Source organism: Mustelus asterias, chromosome 11 (genome assembly GCF_964213995.1).
Source record: "Mustelus asterias chromosome 11, sMusAst1.hap1.1, whole genome shotgun sequence".
Taxonomy (NCBI): Eukaryota; Metazoa; Chordata; class Chondrichthyes; order Carcharhiniformes; family Triakidae; genus Mustelus; species Mustelus asterias.
This window is the reverse complement of record NC_135811.1, coordinates 43,336,357-43,353,587: the sequence shown is the minus strand read 5'-3', so window position 1 is coordinate 43,353,587 and position 17,231 is coordinate 43,336,357. Positions and strand designations below refer to the sequence as shown.

At 53.3% G+C, this 17,231-nt stretch overlaps 1 protein-coding gene across 1 annotated transcript in view; it reads right to left on the bottom strand.

The window, feature by feature from the left end:
- kndc1 (kinase non-catalytic C-lobe domain containing 1) overlaps positions 1–17,231 on the bottom strand; it is a 207,437-nt gene that overhangs the window by 50,554 nt on the left and 139,652 nt on the right. The window contains exons 21-22 of the mRNA XM_078222911.1: positions 15,961–16,054; positions 10,131–10,228 (exon numbers count right to left, since the gene is read on the bottom strand). Coding sequence (XP_078079037.1) covers positions 10,131–10,228; positions 15,961–16,054 — 192 coding nt within the window. The remainder of the gene's footprint in view (positions 1–10,130; positions 10,229–15,960; positions 16,055–17,231) is intronic.

Below are 17,231 nucleotides of genomic sequence, written 5' to 3'. Positions count from 1 at the left end.
TCCCACCCACACTGCGACACACTGTCCCACTCACTGCGACACGCTGTCCCACCCACACTGCGACACACTGTCCCACCCACACTGTGACACACTGTCCCACCCACACTGCGACACACTGTCCCACTCACACTGCGACACACTGTCCCACTCACACTGCGACACACTGTCCCACCCACACTGTGACACACAGTCCCACCCACACTGCGACACACTGTCCCACACACACTGCGACACACTGTCCCACCCACACTGCGACACACTGTCCCACCCACACTGTGACACACTGTCCCACCCACACTGCGACACACTGTCCCACTCACACTGCGACACACTGTCCCACTCACACTGCGACACACTGTCCCACTCACACTGCGACGCACTGTCCCACCCACACTGCGACACACTGTCCCACCCACACTGCGACACACTGTCCCACTCACACTGCGACACACTGTCCCACCCACACTGTGACACACTGTCCCACCCACACTGCGACACACTGTCCCACTCACACCGCGACACACTGTCCCACCCACACTGCGACACACTGTCCCACCCACACCGCGACACGCTGTTCCGGTCACAATGCGACACGCTGTCCCACCCACACTGTGACACACTGTCCCACTCACACTGCGACACACTGTCCCACCCACACTGCGACACACTGTCCCACCCACACTGTGATACACTGTCCCACCCACACTGCGACACACTGTCCCACTGACACTGCGACACACTGTACAACTCACACTGTGACACACTGTCCCACCCACACTGCGACACACTGTCCCACCCACACTGCGACACACTGTCCCACCCACACTGTGACACACTGTCCCACTCTCAGCGACAGCAATGGCTCCTCACACTGCGACACACTGTCCCACCCACACTGCGACACACTGTCCCACCCACACTGCGACACACTGTCCCACCCACACTGCGACACACTGTCCCACCCACACTGCGACACACTGTCCCACTCACACTGCGACACACTGTCCCACCCACACTGTGATACACTGTCCCACCCACACTGCGACACACTGTCCCACTGACACTGCGACACACTGTCCCACTCACACTGTGACACACTGTCCTACCCACACTGTGACACACTGTCCCACCCACACAGCGACACACTGTCCCACCCACACTGCGACACACTGTCCCACCCACACTGTGATACACTGTCCCACCCACACTGCGACACACTGTCCCACTCACACTGCGACACACTGTCCCACTCACACTGTGACACTCTGTCCCACCCACACTGCGACACACTGTCCCACCCACACTGCGACACACTGTCCCACCCACACTGCGACACACTGTCCCACTCTCAGCGACAGCAATGGCTCCTCACACTGCGACACACTGTCCCACCCACACTGCGACACACTGTCCCACCCACACTGCGACACACTGTCCCACCCACACTGCGACACGCTGTCCCACCCACACTGTGACACGCTGTCCCACCCACACTGCGACACACTTTCCCACCCACACTGCGACACACACTGTGACACGCTGTCCCACACACACTGCGACACGCTGTCCCACCCACACTGCGACACGCTGTCCCACCCACACTGCGACGCACTGTCCCACCCACACTGCGATACGCTGTCCCACCCACACTGCGACGCACTGTCCCACCCACACTGCGACACGCTGTCCCACCCACACTGCGACACGCTGTCCCACCCACACTGCGACACGCTGTCCCACCCACACTGCGACACGCTGTCCCACTCACACTGCGACGCACTGTCCCACCCACACTGCGACACGCTGTCCCACTCACACTGCGACACACTGTCCCACCCACACTGTGACACACTGTCCCACCCACACTGCGACACGCTGTCCCACCCACACTGCGACGCACTGTCCCACCCACACTGCGATACGCTGTCCCACCCACACTGCGACGCACTGTCCCACCCACACTGCGACACGCTGTCCCACCCACACTGCGACACGCTGTCCCACCCACACTGCGACACGCTGTCCCACCCACACTGCGACACGCTGTCCCACTCACACTGCGACACACTGTCCCACCCACACTGCGACACACTGTCCCACTCACTGCGACACGCTGTCCCACCCACACTGCGACACACTGTCCCACCCACACTGTGACACACTGTCCCACCCACACTGCGACACACTGTCCCACTCACACTGCGACACACTGTCCCACTCACACTGCGACACACTGTCCCACCCACACTGTGACACACAGTCCCACCCACACTGCGACACACTGTCCCACACACACTGCGACACACTGTCCCACCCACACTGCGACACACTGTCCCACCCACACTGTGACACACTGTCCCACCCACACTGCGACACACTGTCCCACTCACACTGCGACACACTGTCCCACTCACACTGCGACACACTGTCCCACTCACACTGCGACGCACTGTCCCACCCACACTGCGACACACTGTCCCACCCACACTGCGACACACTGTCCCACTCACACTGCGACACACTGTCCCACCCACACTGTGACACACTGTCCCACCCACACTGCGACACACTGTCCCACTCACACCGCGACACACTGTCCCACCCACACTGCGACACACTGTCCCACCCACACCGCGACACGCTGTTCCGGTCACACTGCGACACGCTGTCCCACCCACACTGTGACACACTGTCCCACTCACACTGCGACACACTGTCCCACCCACACTGCGACACACTGTCCCACCCACACTGTGATACACTGTCCCACCCACACTGCGACACACTGTCCCACTGACACTGCGACACACTGTACAACTCACACTGTGACACACTGTCCCACCCACACTGCGACACACTGTCCCACCCACACTGCGACACACTGTCCCACCCACACTGTGACACACTGTCCCACTCTCAGCGACAGCAATGGCTCCTCACACTGCGACACACTGTCCCACCCACACTGCGACACACTGTCCCACCCACACTGCGACACACTGTCCCACCCACACTGCGACACACTGTCCCACCCACACTGCGACACACTGTCCCACTCACACTGCGACACACTGTCCCACCCACACTGTGATACACTGTCCCACCCACACTGCGACACACTGTCCCACTGACACTGCGACACACTGTCCCACTCACACTGTGACACACTGTCCTACCCACACTGTGACACACTGTCCCACCCACACAGCGACACACTGTCCCACCCACACTGCGACACACTGTCCCACCCACACTGTGATACACTGTCCCACCCACACTGCGACACACTGTCCCACTCACACTGCGACACACTGTCCCACTCACACTGTGACACTCTGTCCCACCCACACTGCGACACACTGTCCCACCCACACTGCGACACACTGTCCCACCCACACTGCGACACACTGTCCCACTCTCAGCGACAGCAATGGCTCCTCACACTGCGACACACTGTCCCACCCACACTGCGACACACTGTCCCACCCACACTGCGACACACTGTCCCACCCACACTGCGACACACTGTCCCACCCACACTGCGACATACTGTCCCACTCACACTGCGACACGCTGTCCCACTCACTGCGACACACACTGTGACACGCCGTCCCGGTCACTCCGACACACTGTCCCACTCACACCGCGACACGCTGTCCCACCCACACTGTGACACACTGTCCCACCCACACTGTGACACACTGTCCCACCCACACTGCGACACACACTGTGACACGCTGTCCCACCCACACTGCGACACGCTGTCCCACCCACACCGCGACACGCTGTTCCGGTCACACTGCGACACGCTGTCCCACCCACACTGTGACACACTGTCCCACTCACACTGCGACACACTGTCCCACCCACACTGCGACACACTGTCCCACCCACACTGTGATACACTGTCCCACCCACACTGCGACACACTGTCCCACTGACACTGCGACACACTGTACAACTCACACTGTGACACACTGTCCCACCCACACTGCGACACACTGTCCCACCCACACTGCGACACACTGTCCCACCCACACTGTGACACACTGTCCCACTCTCAGCGACAGCAATGGCTCCTCACACTGCGACACACTGTCCCACCCACACTGCGACACACTGTCCCACCCACACTGCGACACACTGTCCCACCCACACTGCGACACACTGTCCCACCCACACTGCGACACACTGTCCCACTCACACTGCGACACACTGTCCCACCCACACTGTGATACACTGTCCCACCCACACTGCGACACACTGTCCCACTGACACTGCGACACACTGTCCCACTCACACTGTGACACACTGTCCTACCCACACTGTGACACACTGTCCCACCCACACAGCGACACACTGTCCCACCCACACTGCGACACACTGTCCCACCCACACTGTGATACACTGTCCCACCCACACTGCGACACACTGTCCCACTCACACTGCGACACACTGTCCCACTCACACTGTGACACTCTGTCCCACCCACACTGCGACACACTGTCCCACCCACACTGCGACACACTGTCCCACCCACACTGCGACACACTGTCCCACTCTCAGCGACAGCAATGGCTCCTCACACTGCGACACACTGTCCCACCCACACTGCGACACACTGTCCCACCCACACTGCGACACACTGTCCCACCCACACTGCGACACACTGTCCCACCCACACTGCGACATACTGTCCCACTCACACTGCGACACGCTGTCCCACTCACTGCGACACACACTGTGACACGCCGTCCCGGTCACTCCGACACACTGTCCCACTCACACCGCGACACGCTGTCCCACCCACACTGTGACACACTGTCCCACCCACACTGTGACACACTGTCCCACCCACACTGCGACACACACTGTGACACGCTGTCCCACCCACACTGCGACACTCTGTCCCACCCACACTGCGACGCACTGTCCCACCCACACTGCGACACGCTGTCCCACCCACACTGCGACGCACTGTCCCACCCACACTGCGACGCACTGTCCCACCCACACTGCGACATGCTGTCCCACCCACACTGCGACACGCTGTCCCACCCACACTGCGACGCACTGTCCCAACCACACTGCGACGCACTGTCCCACCCACACTGCGACCCGCTGTCCCACTCACACTGCGACACACTGTCCCACCCACACTGCGACCCGCTGTCCCACTCACACTGCGACACACTGTCCCACCCACACTGCGACACACTGTCCCACTCACTGTGACACGCTGTCCCACCCACACTGCGACACACTGTCCCACCCACACTGTGACACACTGTCCCTCTCACACTGCGACACACTGTCCCACTCACACTGCGACACGCTGTCCCACCCACACTGCGACACGCTGTCCCACTCACACTGCGACACACTGTCCCACTCACACTGCGACACACTGTCCCACTCACACCGCGACACACTGTCCCACCCACACTGCGACACACTGTCCCACTCACACTGCGACACACTGTCCCACTCACACTGCGACACACTGTCCCACTCACACTGCGACACACTGTCCCACTCACACCGTGACACACTGTCCCACCCACACTGCGACACACTGTCCCACCCACACTGTGACACACTGTCCCACTCTCAGCGACAGCAATGGCTCCTCACACTGCGACACACTGTCCCACCCACACTGCGACACACTGTCCCTCCCACACTGTGACACGCTGTCCCACTCTCAGCGACAGCAATGGCTCCTCACACTGCGACACACTGTCCCACCCACACTGCGACACGCTGTCCCACTCACACTGCGACACACTGTCCCACCCACACTGCGACACACTGTCCCACTCACTGCGACACTCTGTCCCACCCACACTGCGACACACTGTCCCACCCACACTGTGACACACTGTCCCACCCACACTGCTACACACTGTCCCACTCACACTGCGACACACTGTCCCACTCACACTGCGACACACTGTCCCACTCACACCGCGACACACTGTCCCACCCACACTGCGACACACTGTCCCACTCACACTGCGACACACTGTCCCACTGACACTGCGACACACTGTCCCACTCACACTGTGACACACTGTCCCACCCACACTGCGACACGCTGTCCCACCCACACTGCGACACACTGTCCCACTCTCAGCGACAGCAATGGCTCCTCACACTGCGACACACTGTCCCACCCACACTGCGATACACTGTCCCACCCACACTGCGACACACTGTCCCACCCACACTGCGACACACTGTCCCACTCACACTGCGACACACTGTCCCACCCACACTGTGATACACTGTCCCACCCACACTGCGACACACTGTCCCACTGACACTGCGACACACTGTCCCACCCACACTGCGACACGCTGTCCCACCCACACTGCGACACACTGTCCCACCCACACTGCGACACACTGTCCCACTCACACTGCGACACACTGTCCCACCCACACTGCGACACACTGTCCCACCCACACTGCGACACACTGTCCCACCCACACTGCGACACACTGTCCCACCCACACTGCGACACACTGTCCCACCCACACTGCGACACACTGTCCCACTCACACTGCGACACACTGTCCCACCCACACTGTGACACACTGTCCCACCCACACTGCGACACACTGTCCCACCCACACTGCGACACACTGTCCCACCCACACTGTGACACACTGTCCCACTCTCAGCGACAGCAATGGCTCCTCACACTGCGACACACTGTCCCACCCACACTGCGACACACTGTCCCACCCACACTGCGACACACTGTCCCACTCACACTGCGACACACTGTCCCACTCACACTGCGACACACTGTCCCACTCACACTGCGACACACTGTCGCACCCACACTGCGACACACAGTCCCACCCACACTGCGACACACTGTCCCACTCACACTGCGACACACTGTCCCACCCACACTGCGACACACTGTCCCACCCACACTGCGACACACACTGTGACACGCTGTCCCACACACACTGCGACGCACTGTCCCACCCACACTGCGACACACACTGTGACACGCTGTCCCACACACACAGTGACACGCTGTCCCACACACACTGCGACACGCTGTCCCACCCACACTGCGACACGCTGTCCCACCCACACTGCGACACGCTGTCCCACCCACACTGCGACACGCTGTCCCACCCACACTGCGACATGCTGTCCCACCCACACTGCGACACACTTTCCCACCCACACTGCGACACACACTGTGACACGCTGTCCCACACACACTGCGACACGCTGTCCCACCCACACTGCGACGCACTGTCCCACCCACACTGCGACACGCTGTCCCACCCACACTGCGACGCACTGTCCCACCCACACTGCGATACGCTGTCCCACCCACACTGCGACGCACTGTCCCACCCACACTGCGACACGCTGTCCCACCCACACTGCGACACGCTGTCCCACCCACACTGCGACACGCTGTCCCACCCACACTGCGACACGCTGTCCCACTCACACTGCGACACACTGTCCCACCCACACTGCGACACACTGTCCCACTCACTGCGACACGCTGTCCCACCCACACTGCGACACACTGTCCCACCCACACTGTGACACACTGTCCCACCCACACTGCGACACACTGTCCCACTCACACTGCGACACACTGTCCCACTCACACTGCGACACACTGTCCCACCCACACTGTGACACACAGTCCCACCCACACTGCGACACACTGTCCCACACACACTGCGACACACTGTCCCACCCACACTGCGACACACTGTCCCACCCACACTGTGACACACTGTCCCACCCACACTGCGACACACTGTCCCACTCACACTGCGACACACTGTCCCACTCACACTGCGACACACTGTCCCACTCACACTGCGACACACTGTCCCACCCACACTGCGACACACTGTCCCACCCACACTGCGACACACTGTCCCACTCACACTGCGACACACTGTCCCACCCACACTGTGACACACTGTCCCACCCACACTGCGACACACTGTCCCACTCACACCGCGACACACTGTCCCACCCACACTGCGACACACTGTCCCACCCACACCGCGACACGCTGTTCCGGTCACACTGCGACACGCTGTCCCACCCACACTGCGACACACTGTCCCACTCTCAGCGACAGCAATGGCTCCTCACACTGCGACACACTGTCCCACCCACACTGCGACACACTGTCCCACCCACACTGCGACACACTGTCCCACCCACACTGCGACACACTGTCCCACTCACACTGCGACACACTGTCCCACTCACACTGTGATACACTGTCCCACCCACACTGCGACACACTGTCCCACCCACACTGCGACACACTGTCCCACTCACACTGCGACACACTGTCCCACCCACACTGTGACACACTGTCCCACCCACACTGCGACACACTGTCCCACCCACACTGCGACACACTGTCCCACCCACACTGTGACACACTGTCCCACTCTCAGCGACAGCAATGGCTCCTCACACTGCGACACACTGTCCCACCCACACTGCGACACACTGTCCCACCCACACTGCGACACACTGTCCCACTCACACTGCGACACACTGTCCCACCCACACTGTGATACACTGTCCCACCCACACTGCGACACACTGTCCCACTGACACTGCGACACACTGTCCCACTCACACTGTGACACACTGTCCCACCCACACTGTGACACACTGTCCCACCCACACTGCGACACACTGTCCCACCCACACTGTGATACACTGTCCCACCCACACTGCGACACACTGTCCCACTGACACTGCGACACACTGTCCCACTCACACTGTGACACACTGTCCCACCCACACTGCGACACACTGTCCCACCCACACTGCGACACGCTGTCCCACCCACACTGCGACACACTGTCCCACTCTCAGCGACAGCAATGGCTCCTCACACTGCGACACACTGTCCCACCCACACTGCGACACACTGTCCCACCCACACTGTGACACACTGTCCCACCCACAGTGCGACACACTGTCCCACTCACACTGCGACACACTGTCCCACCCACACTGTGATACACTGTCCCACCCACACTGCGACACACTGTCCCACTGACACTGCGACACACTGTCCCACCCACACTGTGACACACTGTCCCACCCACACTGTGACACACTGTCCCACCCACACTGCGACACACTGTCCCACCCACACTGTGATACACTGTCCCACCCACACTGCGACACACTGTCCCACTGACACTGCGACACACTGTCCCACCCACACTGCGACACACTGTCCCACTCACACTGCGACACACTGTCCCACCCACACTGTGATACACTGTCCCACCCACACTGCGACACACTGTCCCACTGACACTGCGACACACTGTCCCACTCACACTGTGACACACTGTCCCACCCACACTGTGACAAACTGTCCCACCCACACTGCGACACACTGTCCCACCCACACTGCGACACACTGTCCCACCCACACTGCGACACACTGTCCCACCCACACTGCGACACACTGTCCCACTCTCAGTGACAGCAATGGCTCCTCATGCTGTGACACACTGTCCCACGCACACTGACACAGGCCCCCACTAGAGCACAGGCCTCCCTGCGGTACTGGCCCACTAGGGCACTGGCCTTGCTAGGGTACAGGCCCCCCTAGAGTAGAGGCTTCCCCTGGGTACATGCTCTGGTGTTTTCCACCTTGTGGGTCCATCTCTCTCACGCCTTGGGCAGGAGAAATGTGAGGAGAATTTGAGGAGCTTTATACTCCTTAGTGTGAAGTCAGGATGTATCAGCCACACCTGAACAACTGTTGCCCTGTATCTCAGGGGGTGGTACTTATAAAATAAGGATATTTGAAGTGCATCACACCTAGCTGCTGGCAGTTAAATGCTGACTTCATAATTAAGTACATTTGGTTAAGGAGAGTGAGCAGAGATATGTGAGCTCTGCAGTAAATGAAAGAACACAAATGGTGATACTACTGGTAATACTTGGCTAATACTGATCTAAACTCCATGTGTACAATCCATAATAACTTTATAAACAATGATGATCAAAATAATTACTATATGAGAAGTTTAGTTCCGATTGATATAATAGTTATTCTTTCATAGCAGTTTGATCAATTAAATTACCTCAAGATACTTCTTTGCCAACTCAAGAAACTCCACCTTCAGCCTCATTTCTTCAAGTTGCTGCTTCAGTTTGGGCAGCACCGCTTTGGCATCAATTCCTTTAAATTAAAATGCAAAGTTACATGCTGGAGGTACAGTCAAGTAAACATAGGTACAAAATCTCGAGTTGGCTGCTTCCTTTTTCAACAAATTCAAGCTTGTGCCCCTAGTTGCGGAGGTTATTTCACTGCCACGTTTGCATCGACATGAAGTAGTTTCCAGTTTGCGGTGACTCAGCAGTGACAGCATAACTGAAGTCAATCTGACTCTGGAATACAAGGCTAGATTTGGGAGACCATTTTTAACATTCTGGAGTGGCACTGTGAAGGCTTTTTGGACTTCGCCTGGATAATTTGATTTGATTGATTAGTATTAGTATACAATGAAAAGTATTGTTTCTTGCACGCTATGCAGACAAAGCATACCGTTCACAGAGAAGGAAACAAGAGGGTGCAGAATATAGTGTTACAGTCATAGCTAGGGTGTAGAGAAAGAAAGCTTAATGCAAAGTAGGTCCATTCAATAGTCTGACAGCAGCAGGGAAAAAGCTGTTCTTGTGTCAGTTGGTACGTGACCTCAGACTTTTGTATCTTTTTCCCGACGGAAGAAGGTGGAAGAGAGAATGTCGGGGTGTGTGGGGTCCTTAATTATATTGGCTGCTTTGCCGAGGTCGTAGGAAGTGTAGACAAAGTCAGTGGATGGGAGGCTGGTTTGCGTGATGGATTGGGCTACATTCACGACCTTTTGTAGTTTCTTGTGGTCTTGGGCAGAGCAGGAGCCGTAAATTAACTGCTGAAGGAGAGGAGCTTGGTTTAAGGAACTTACTGATTAGGTGGGCACTCTGGGAAGGTTGAATAAACTCAACGAGTGTGATGCAGAATTGCTGGAAAATGAAGAGCCCTCGAGAGGTGGGAAACCATCATAAATACCAACTGTTGTCTGCGCACCCGTGGGAAAGTGAGAGTGAAAAATTACTGAAAGAGGTTACTTTGGTCAGCAAGAATGGTAAAAGGGACAATCCATGTGTCTGACCAGGGCTCAGTGCACCAGTCAAACCAGAACACAATGTAGGAAGTAGGTGGGTTATTAACCTTTTACCATGTGTCGGTGGAGAATTAGCCTTTTTGGTGTTGACAAAGCAGAATTGTCCATTCCGTGTTTTGAATTCTGCTGCTGAGCTAAAGGCATGTATTGGATGGAAGTTTTCATTCCCACCTGCCCGCTCCGGGACACAAAATTCCCACCCAAGGTCAACGCACCTTTGGCTTGTCCATCATATTGACAAATGATTCCGGTGGGACAGGGAGATTTAGGCCATATTGTTTTAATAGTAACAAAACTGTTAGAAAAGTTTGAAGTCTTGGTTGATCTCATCTTGAAGAGATAAGGGACTAAACACAAACATTGTACAGGTGGATGGAGAATAGCTCCAGTACAATGTCATGATGGACACAACTTAAGCAGCACATTGTGGAGGACTTGGTTCCAGTCACAAAGAACAAAATGACATTGGGTGGGCAAAGAAGCACAGCAATGTCATCTCGTATACATGTGCTGTGCTGACTATCAGCATCTTGAACTTGTCTTTCCCACCTAACATTCCATGACCTTGCCTGCACCCTCCACATGTAAGAATTATCCTGCTCTGTACTCTTTCCAATGCCTCTCTCACCAAGTTCATTTCTTTTAGCAGGAAGCTACCAAAGAAATCTGACTGCCAATCACTTGCATGACCATAAACTACAAGCTTTCTCTCCCTGTCTTCACAATACCTATGGGTGACACATGGATGCACGATAATTATATGTGACCAACGTCAACCAGTCAATGCATGCTCTTGTAGACAGCTGCCGGGTAACAGGAGGGTACAGAAGCCTGCATGCTCCAGGACATCTTAGCTAAATGGAGAAAGCTGATGATAGAAGCTTAGTCAATCTGGCCCACTGTCTGCTTAGATATAGAACCATAGAAAATTACAGCTCAGAAACACGCCTTTGGCCCTTCTTGTCTGTGCCGAACCATTTTATGCCTAGTCCCACTGACCTGCACTTGGACCATATCCCTCCACACCCCTTTCATCCATGAACCCGTCCAAGTTTTTCTTAAATGTTAAAAGTGACCCCGCATTTACCACTTTATCCGGCAGCTCATTCCACACTCCCACCACTCTCTGCGTGAAGAAGCCCCCCCTAATATTCCCTTTAAACTTTTCTACTTTCATCCTTAACCCATGCCCTCTGGTTTTTTTCTCCCCTAGCCTCAGCGGAAAAAGCCTGCTTGCATTCACTCTATCTATACCCATCAAAATCTTATACACCTCTATCAAATCGCCCCTCAATCTTCTACGCTCCAGGGAATAAAGTCCCAACCTATTCAATCTCTCTCTGTAACTCAGCTTCTCAAGTCCCGGCAACATCCTTGTGAACCTTCTCTTCACTCTTTCAATCTTATTTACATCCTTCCTGTAACTAGGTGACCAAAACTGTACACAATACTCCAAATTCGGCCTCACCAATGCCTTATATAACCTTACCATAACATTCCAACTTTTATACTCGATACTCCGATTTATAAAGGCCAATGTACCAAAGGCACTCTTTACGACCCTATCCACCTGTGACGTCACTTTGAGGGAATTCTGTACCTGTATTCCCAGATCCCTCTGTTCAACTGCACTCTTCAGAGTCCTACCATTTACCCTGTACGTTCTTCTTTGGTTTGTCCTTCCAAAGTGCAATATCTCACACTTGTCTGCGTTAAATTCCATTTGCCATTTTTCAGCCCATTTTTCTAGTTGGTCCAAATCCCTCTGCAAGCTTTGAAAACCTTCCTCACTGTCCACTACACCTCCAATCTTTGTATCATCAGCAAACTTGCTGATCCAATTTACCACATTATCATCCAGATCATTGATATAGATGACAAACAACAATGGACCCAACACCGATCCCTGCGGCACACCACTAGTCACAGGCCTCCACTCAAAGAAGCAATCCTCCACAACCACTCTCTGGCTTCTTCCATTGAAAGAAGTTTAACAACACCAGGTTTATTTGGTAGCAAAAGCCACACAAGCTTTCGGAGCTGCAAGCCCCTTCTTCAGGTGAAAGTTCTTCCATTGAACCAGTGTCTTATACAATTTGCTACCTCCCCATGTATACCTAGCGACTGAACCTTCCTAACTAACCTCCCATGAGGGACCTTGTCAAAGGCCTTGCTGAAATCCAGGTAGACAACATCCACCGCCTTCCCTTCATCCACTTTCCTGGTAACCTCCTCGAAAAACTCTAATAGATTGGTCAAACATGACCTACCACGCACAAAGCCATGTTGACTCTCCCTAATAAGTCCCTGTCTATCCAAATATTTGTAGATCCTATCCCTTATCACACCTTCCAATAACTTGCCCACCACCGACGTCAAACTTACTGGCCAATAATTTCCCGGATTTCTTTTGGAACCTTTTTTAAACAACGGAACAACATGAGCCACCCTCCAATTATCCGGCACCTCCCCCGTGAATACTGACATTTTAAATATGTCTGCCAGGGCCCCTGCAAGTTCAACACTAGCTTCCCTCAAGGTCCGTGGGAATACCCTGTCCGGTCCTGGGGATTTATCCACTCTGATTTGCCTCAAGACAGCGAGCACCTCCTCCCCTTTAATCTGGAGAGGTTCCATGGCCTCCCTACCAGTTTGCCCTATTTCCGTAGACTCCATGCCCGTTTCCTCAGTAAATACGGATGCAAAAAAACCATTTAGTATCTCCCCCATCTCTTTTGGTTCCATACACAGTCTACCACTCTGGTCTTCAAGAGGACCAATTTTATCCCTCACTATCCTTTTGCTCCTAACATATCTATAGAAGGTCTTTGGATTTTCCTTCACTCTGTCTGCCAAAGCAATCTCATGTCTTCTTTTAGCCCTCCTGATTCCCCTCTTAAGTAGCTTCTTGCACTTTTTATACTCCTCGAGCATCTGATGTGTTCCTTGCTGCCTGTACATTTCATACAACTCTCTCTTCCTCTTAATCAGTGTTACAATCTCCCTCGAGAACCAAGGTTCCTTATTCCTATTTACTTTGCCTTTAATCCTGACAGGAACATACAAACTCTGCACTCTCAAAATTTCTCCTTTGAAGGCCTCCCACTTTCCATTTACATCCTTACCAGAGAACAGCCTGTGCCAATCCACACTTCCCAGATCCCTTCTCATTTCATCAAATTTGGCCTTTTTCCAGTTCAGAACTTCAACCCGAGGACCAGATCTATCCTTATCCATGCTCAGGTTGAAACTAATGGCATTATGATCACAGGATCCAAAGTGTTCCCTCACACTCACATCCATCACCTGCCCTAACTCATTTCCCAATAGGAGATCCAATATCACATCCTCTCTAGTTGGCACCTCTATATACTGATGTAGAAAATTCTCCTGAACACATTTTACAAACTCTACCCCATCTAAACCTTTAACAGTATGCGAGTCCCAATCTATATGTGGAAAATTAAAATCCCCTACTATCACAACTTTGTGTTTCTTGCAGTTGTCAGCTATCTCTCCGCTGATTTGCTCCTCCAATTCTTGCTGACTATTGGGTGGTCTATAACACAAGCCCATTAATGTGGTCATACCTTTCCTGTTTCTCAGCTCCACCCATAGGGCCTCTGTAGACAAGCTCCCTAATCTATCCTGCCTGAGTACCGCTGTAACATTTTCCCTGACCAACAGTGCCACCCCCCCACCTTTTATCCCTCTGCCTCTATCCCACCTGAAACATTGGAACCCTGGAACATTGAGCTGCCAGTCCTGCCCCTCCTGTAGCCAAGTTTCACTAATGGCTATAATGTCATATTTCCATGTGTCTATCCACGCCTTCAGCTCATCTGCCTTCCCCACAATACTCCTGGCATTGAAATAGACACACCTCAAAAAATTATTTCCACCACACTCTACCCTTCCATTTGTGATTTTGCTTGAACTAACCTGTCTTTTTACCCCTGCTCCACTATCTGCTCTGGCACTCTGGTTCCCATCCCCCTGCAAATTTAGTTTAAATGCTCCCCAATAACACTAGCAAATCTCCCTGCAAGTATATTGGTCCCCTTGTAGTTTAGGTGTAACCCGTCTCTCTTGTACAGGTCCCACCTGCCCCAAAAGAGGTCCCAATGATCCAAGAATTGGAAACCCTGCCCCCTGCACCAGTTCCTCAGCCATGTGTTCATCCGCCCAAGCATCCTACTCCTGCCCTCACTGGCATGTGGCTCAGGTAGCAATCCTGAGATTACTACCTCCATATGTGCTCCATTAATTTTAGCTTCTTGAGCATGCCAATATTCCATCAGTGGTGGCCATGCATTCAGCGGCCTAGGCTCTTAAGCTCCAAAACTTTCTCTCTAAACCTCCTGCCTTTCTACTCTGCTTCTCTCATTTAAGATGCTCCTTAAAACCCATCTCTCTGACCAAGCTTTTGATCACCTGCTCTGATATCACCTGTTCTGATATCACCATGCCTGGTTCTGTGTCAAATGTTACTATATAAAAGTTGCTGCACTTAATGATGTTATATGAACTGCTCGTTGAGCATGGTGTCACAGTAAACATAGGTAAACCCGGTAACATCCCAACATCCACACCAGTCTGCTGCACCCTCAATAGTTTCACCTGCCAGAAATGTGGTATGAAGTTGTCCCACGTTTGGAGATGGGTACCCAGTCTTAAGACAGGGTTGGTGCTCTATGAGGTCAAAGGGGAAACACACAGGATTTTAAGCATGAATGTACTTATTAACCTTTGTTTCTTTTTTCCTGAAGTTGGAGCTTCTGGTAGAATACTTTAGTTTTTCTAAAATTCTTGGTCTCCATCATCAGTTGTTGCTCAAGTTCCTGTGAAACCAAAACAAGATCAGTATATCTGCAGAAAGTAAAACAAAATCCCTTGCATCATACCAATCAGGAACAGTATCACAGTGGTAATGTTGCTGGAATTGTAATCCAAAGGCATGGATTAATGGGGAATTTTAATAAAATAAACTTGGAATAAAATACTAGTCTCAATAATGAATACCATGAAAAAAATATATATTATCACAAAATCTCATCTAGACTATTTTCTGGGTCAGCCCTGCTCGATAATCTGCAAGTCTATTTGAAGATGTAATACTTTCTAAACTGGAACAGTTAACATTTTACAACAAGAGTCATAGTCTACGCAGCCCCTGAAGCCTGCTGCACCACTTAACCAGATCATGGATGATCTTCACCCCAACTCCACCCACCTGTTCCCGCTCCACAACTCTTGTCACTCCCATCCCAAAAAAAAATCCACCGCTCCCAGTCTCAAAAGATCCAACTATCGCCCAGCACCCACAGTTCCACAGGGAAGAAAACTCCAGGTCTCCACTGACTCCTGTGTGAAAAGTGTCTCCCTAGTTCACAGAAACATGTTAGCATTTAATCACAAACAAATACTTATCCGAATGTGATACCATCATGATTAGTCTAAGGTAAAGGATGGGTTTAACAAACAATTCTTTGAAACAATGCTTCCTGGAAAAATTTGCAAGGAGACTAAAATAGTTTCCTCATATTCTGCTCTGATCTATCAACTGATTTTAGGCTGCCAATTTTTGTGGCACTTTATATTGCATTCATTATCCGATCCTGGCCTCTTCCTGCATTGTAGGGTTTCTATGGTTCTATGACTCCAGGACCACACAACCACCATCCACAACAAACCTCTCTGTTTAGTATAGAAGATTTTCTATCCTGAGAGTACCCTCTCCAATAACACCACCCTGGATAACATAATCAACCATTGCCTGGCAAAAGCAAGCTCAGCATTTGGCTGTGTGGAGTTTGCACGTTCTTCCCATGTCTGGGTGGGTTTCCTCCGGGTGCTCCAGTTTCCTCCCACAGTCCAAAGATATGCGGGTTAGGCTAATTGGCCATTGTGTCGGGGGGTTAGCAGGGTAAATTAGGGTTACGGGAATAGGGCCTGGGTGCAATTGTGGTTGGTGCAGACTCAATGGGCCAAATGGACTCCTTCTGTACAGTAGGGATC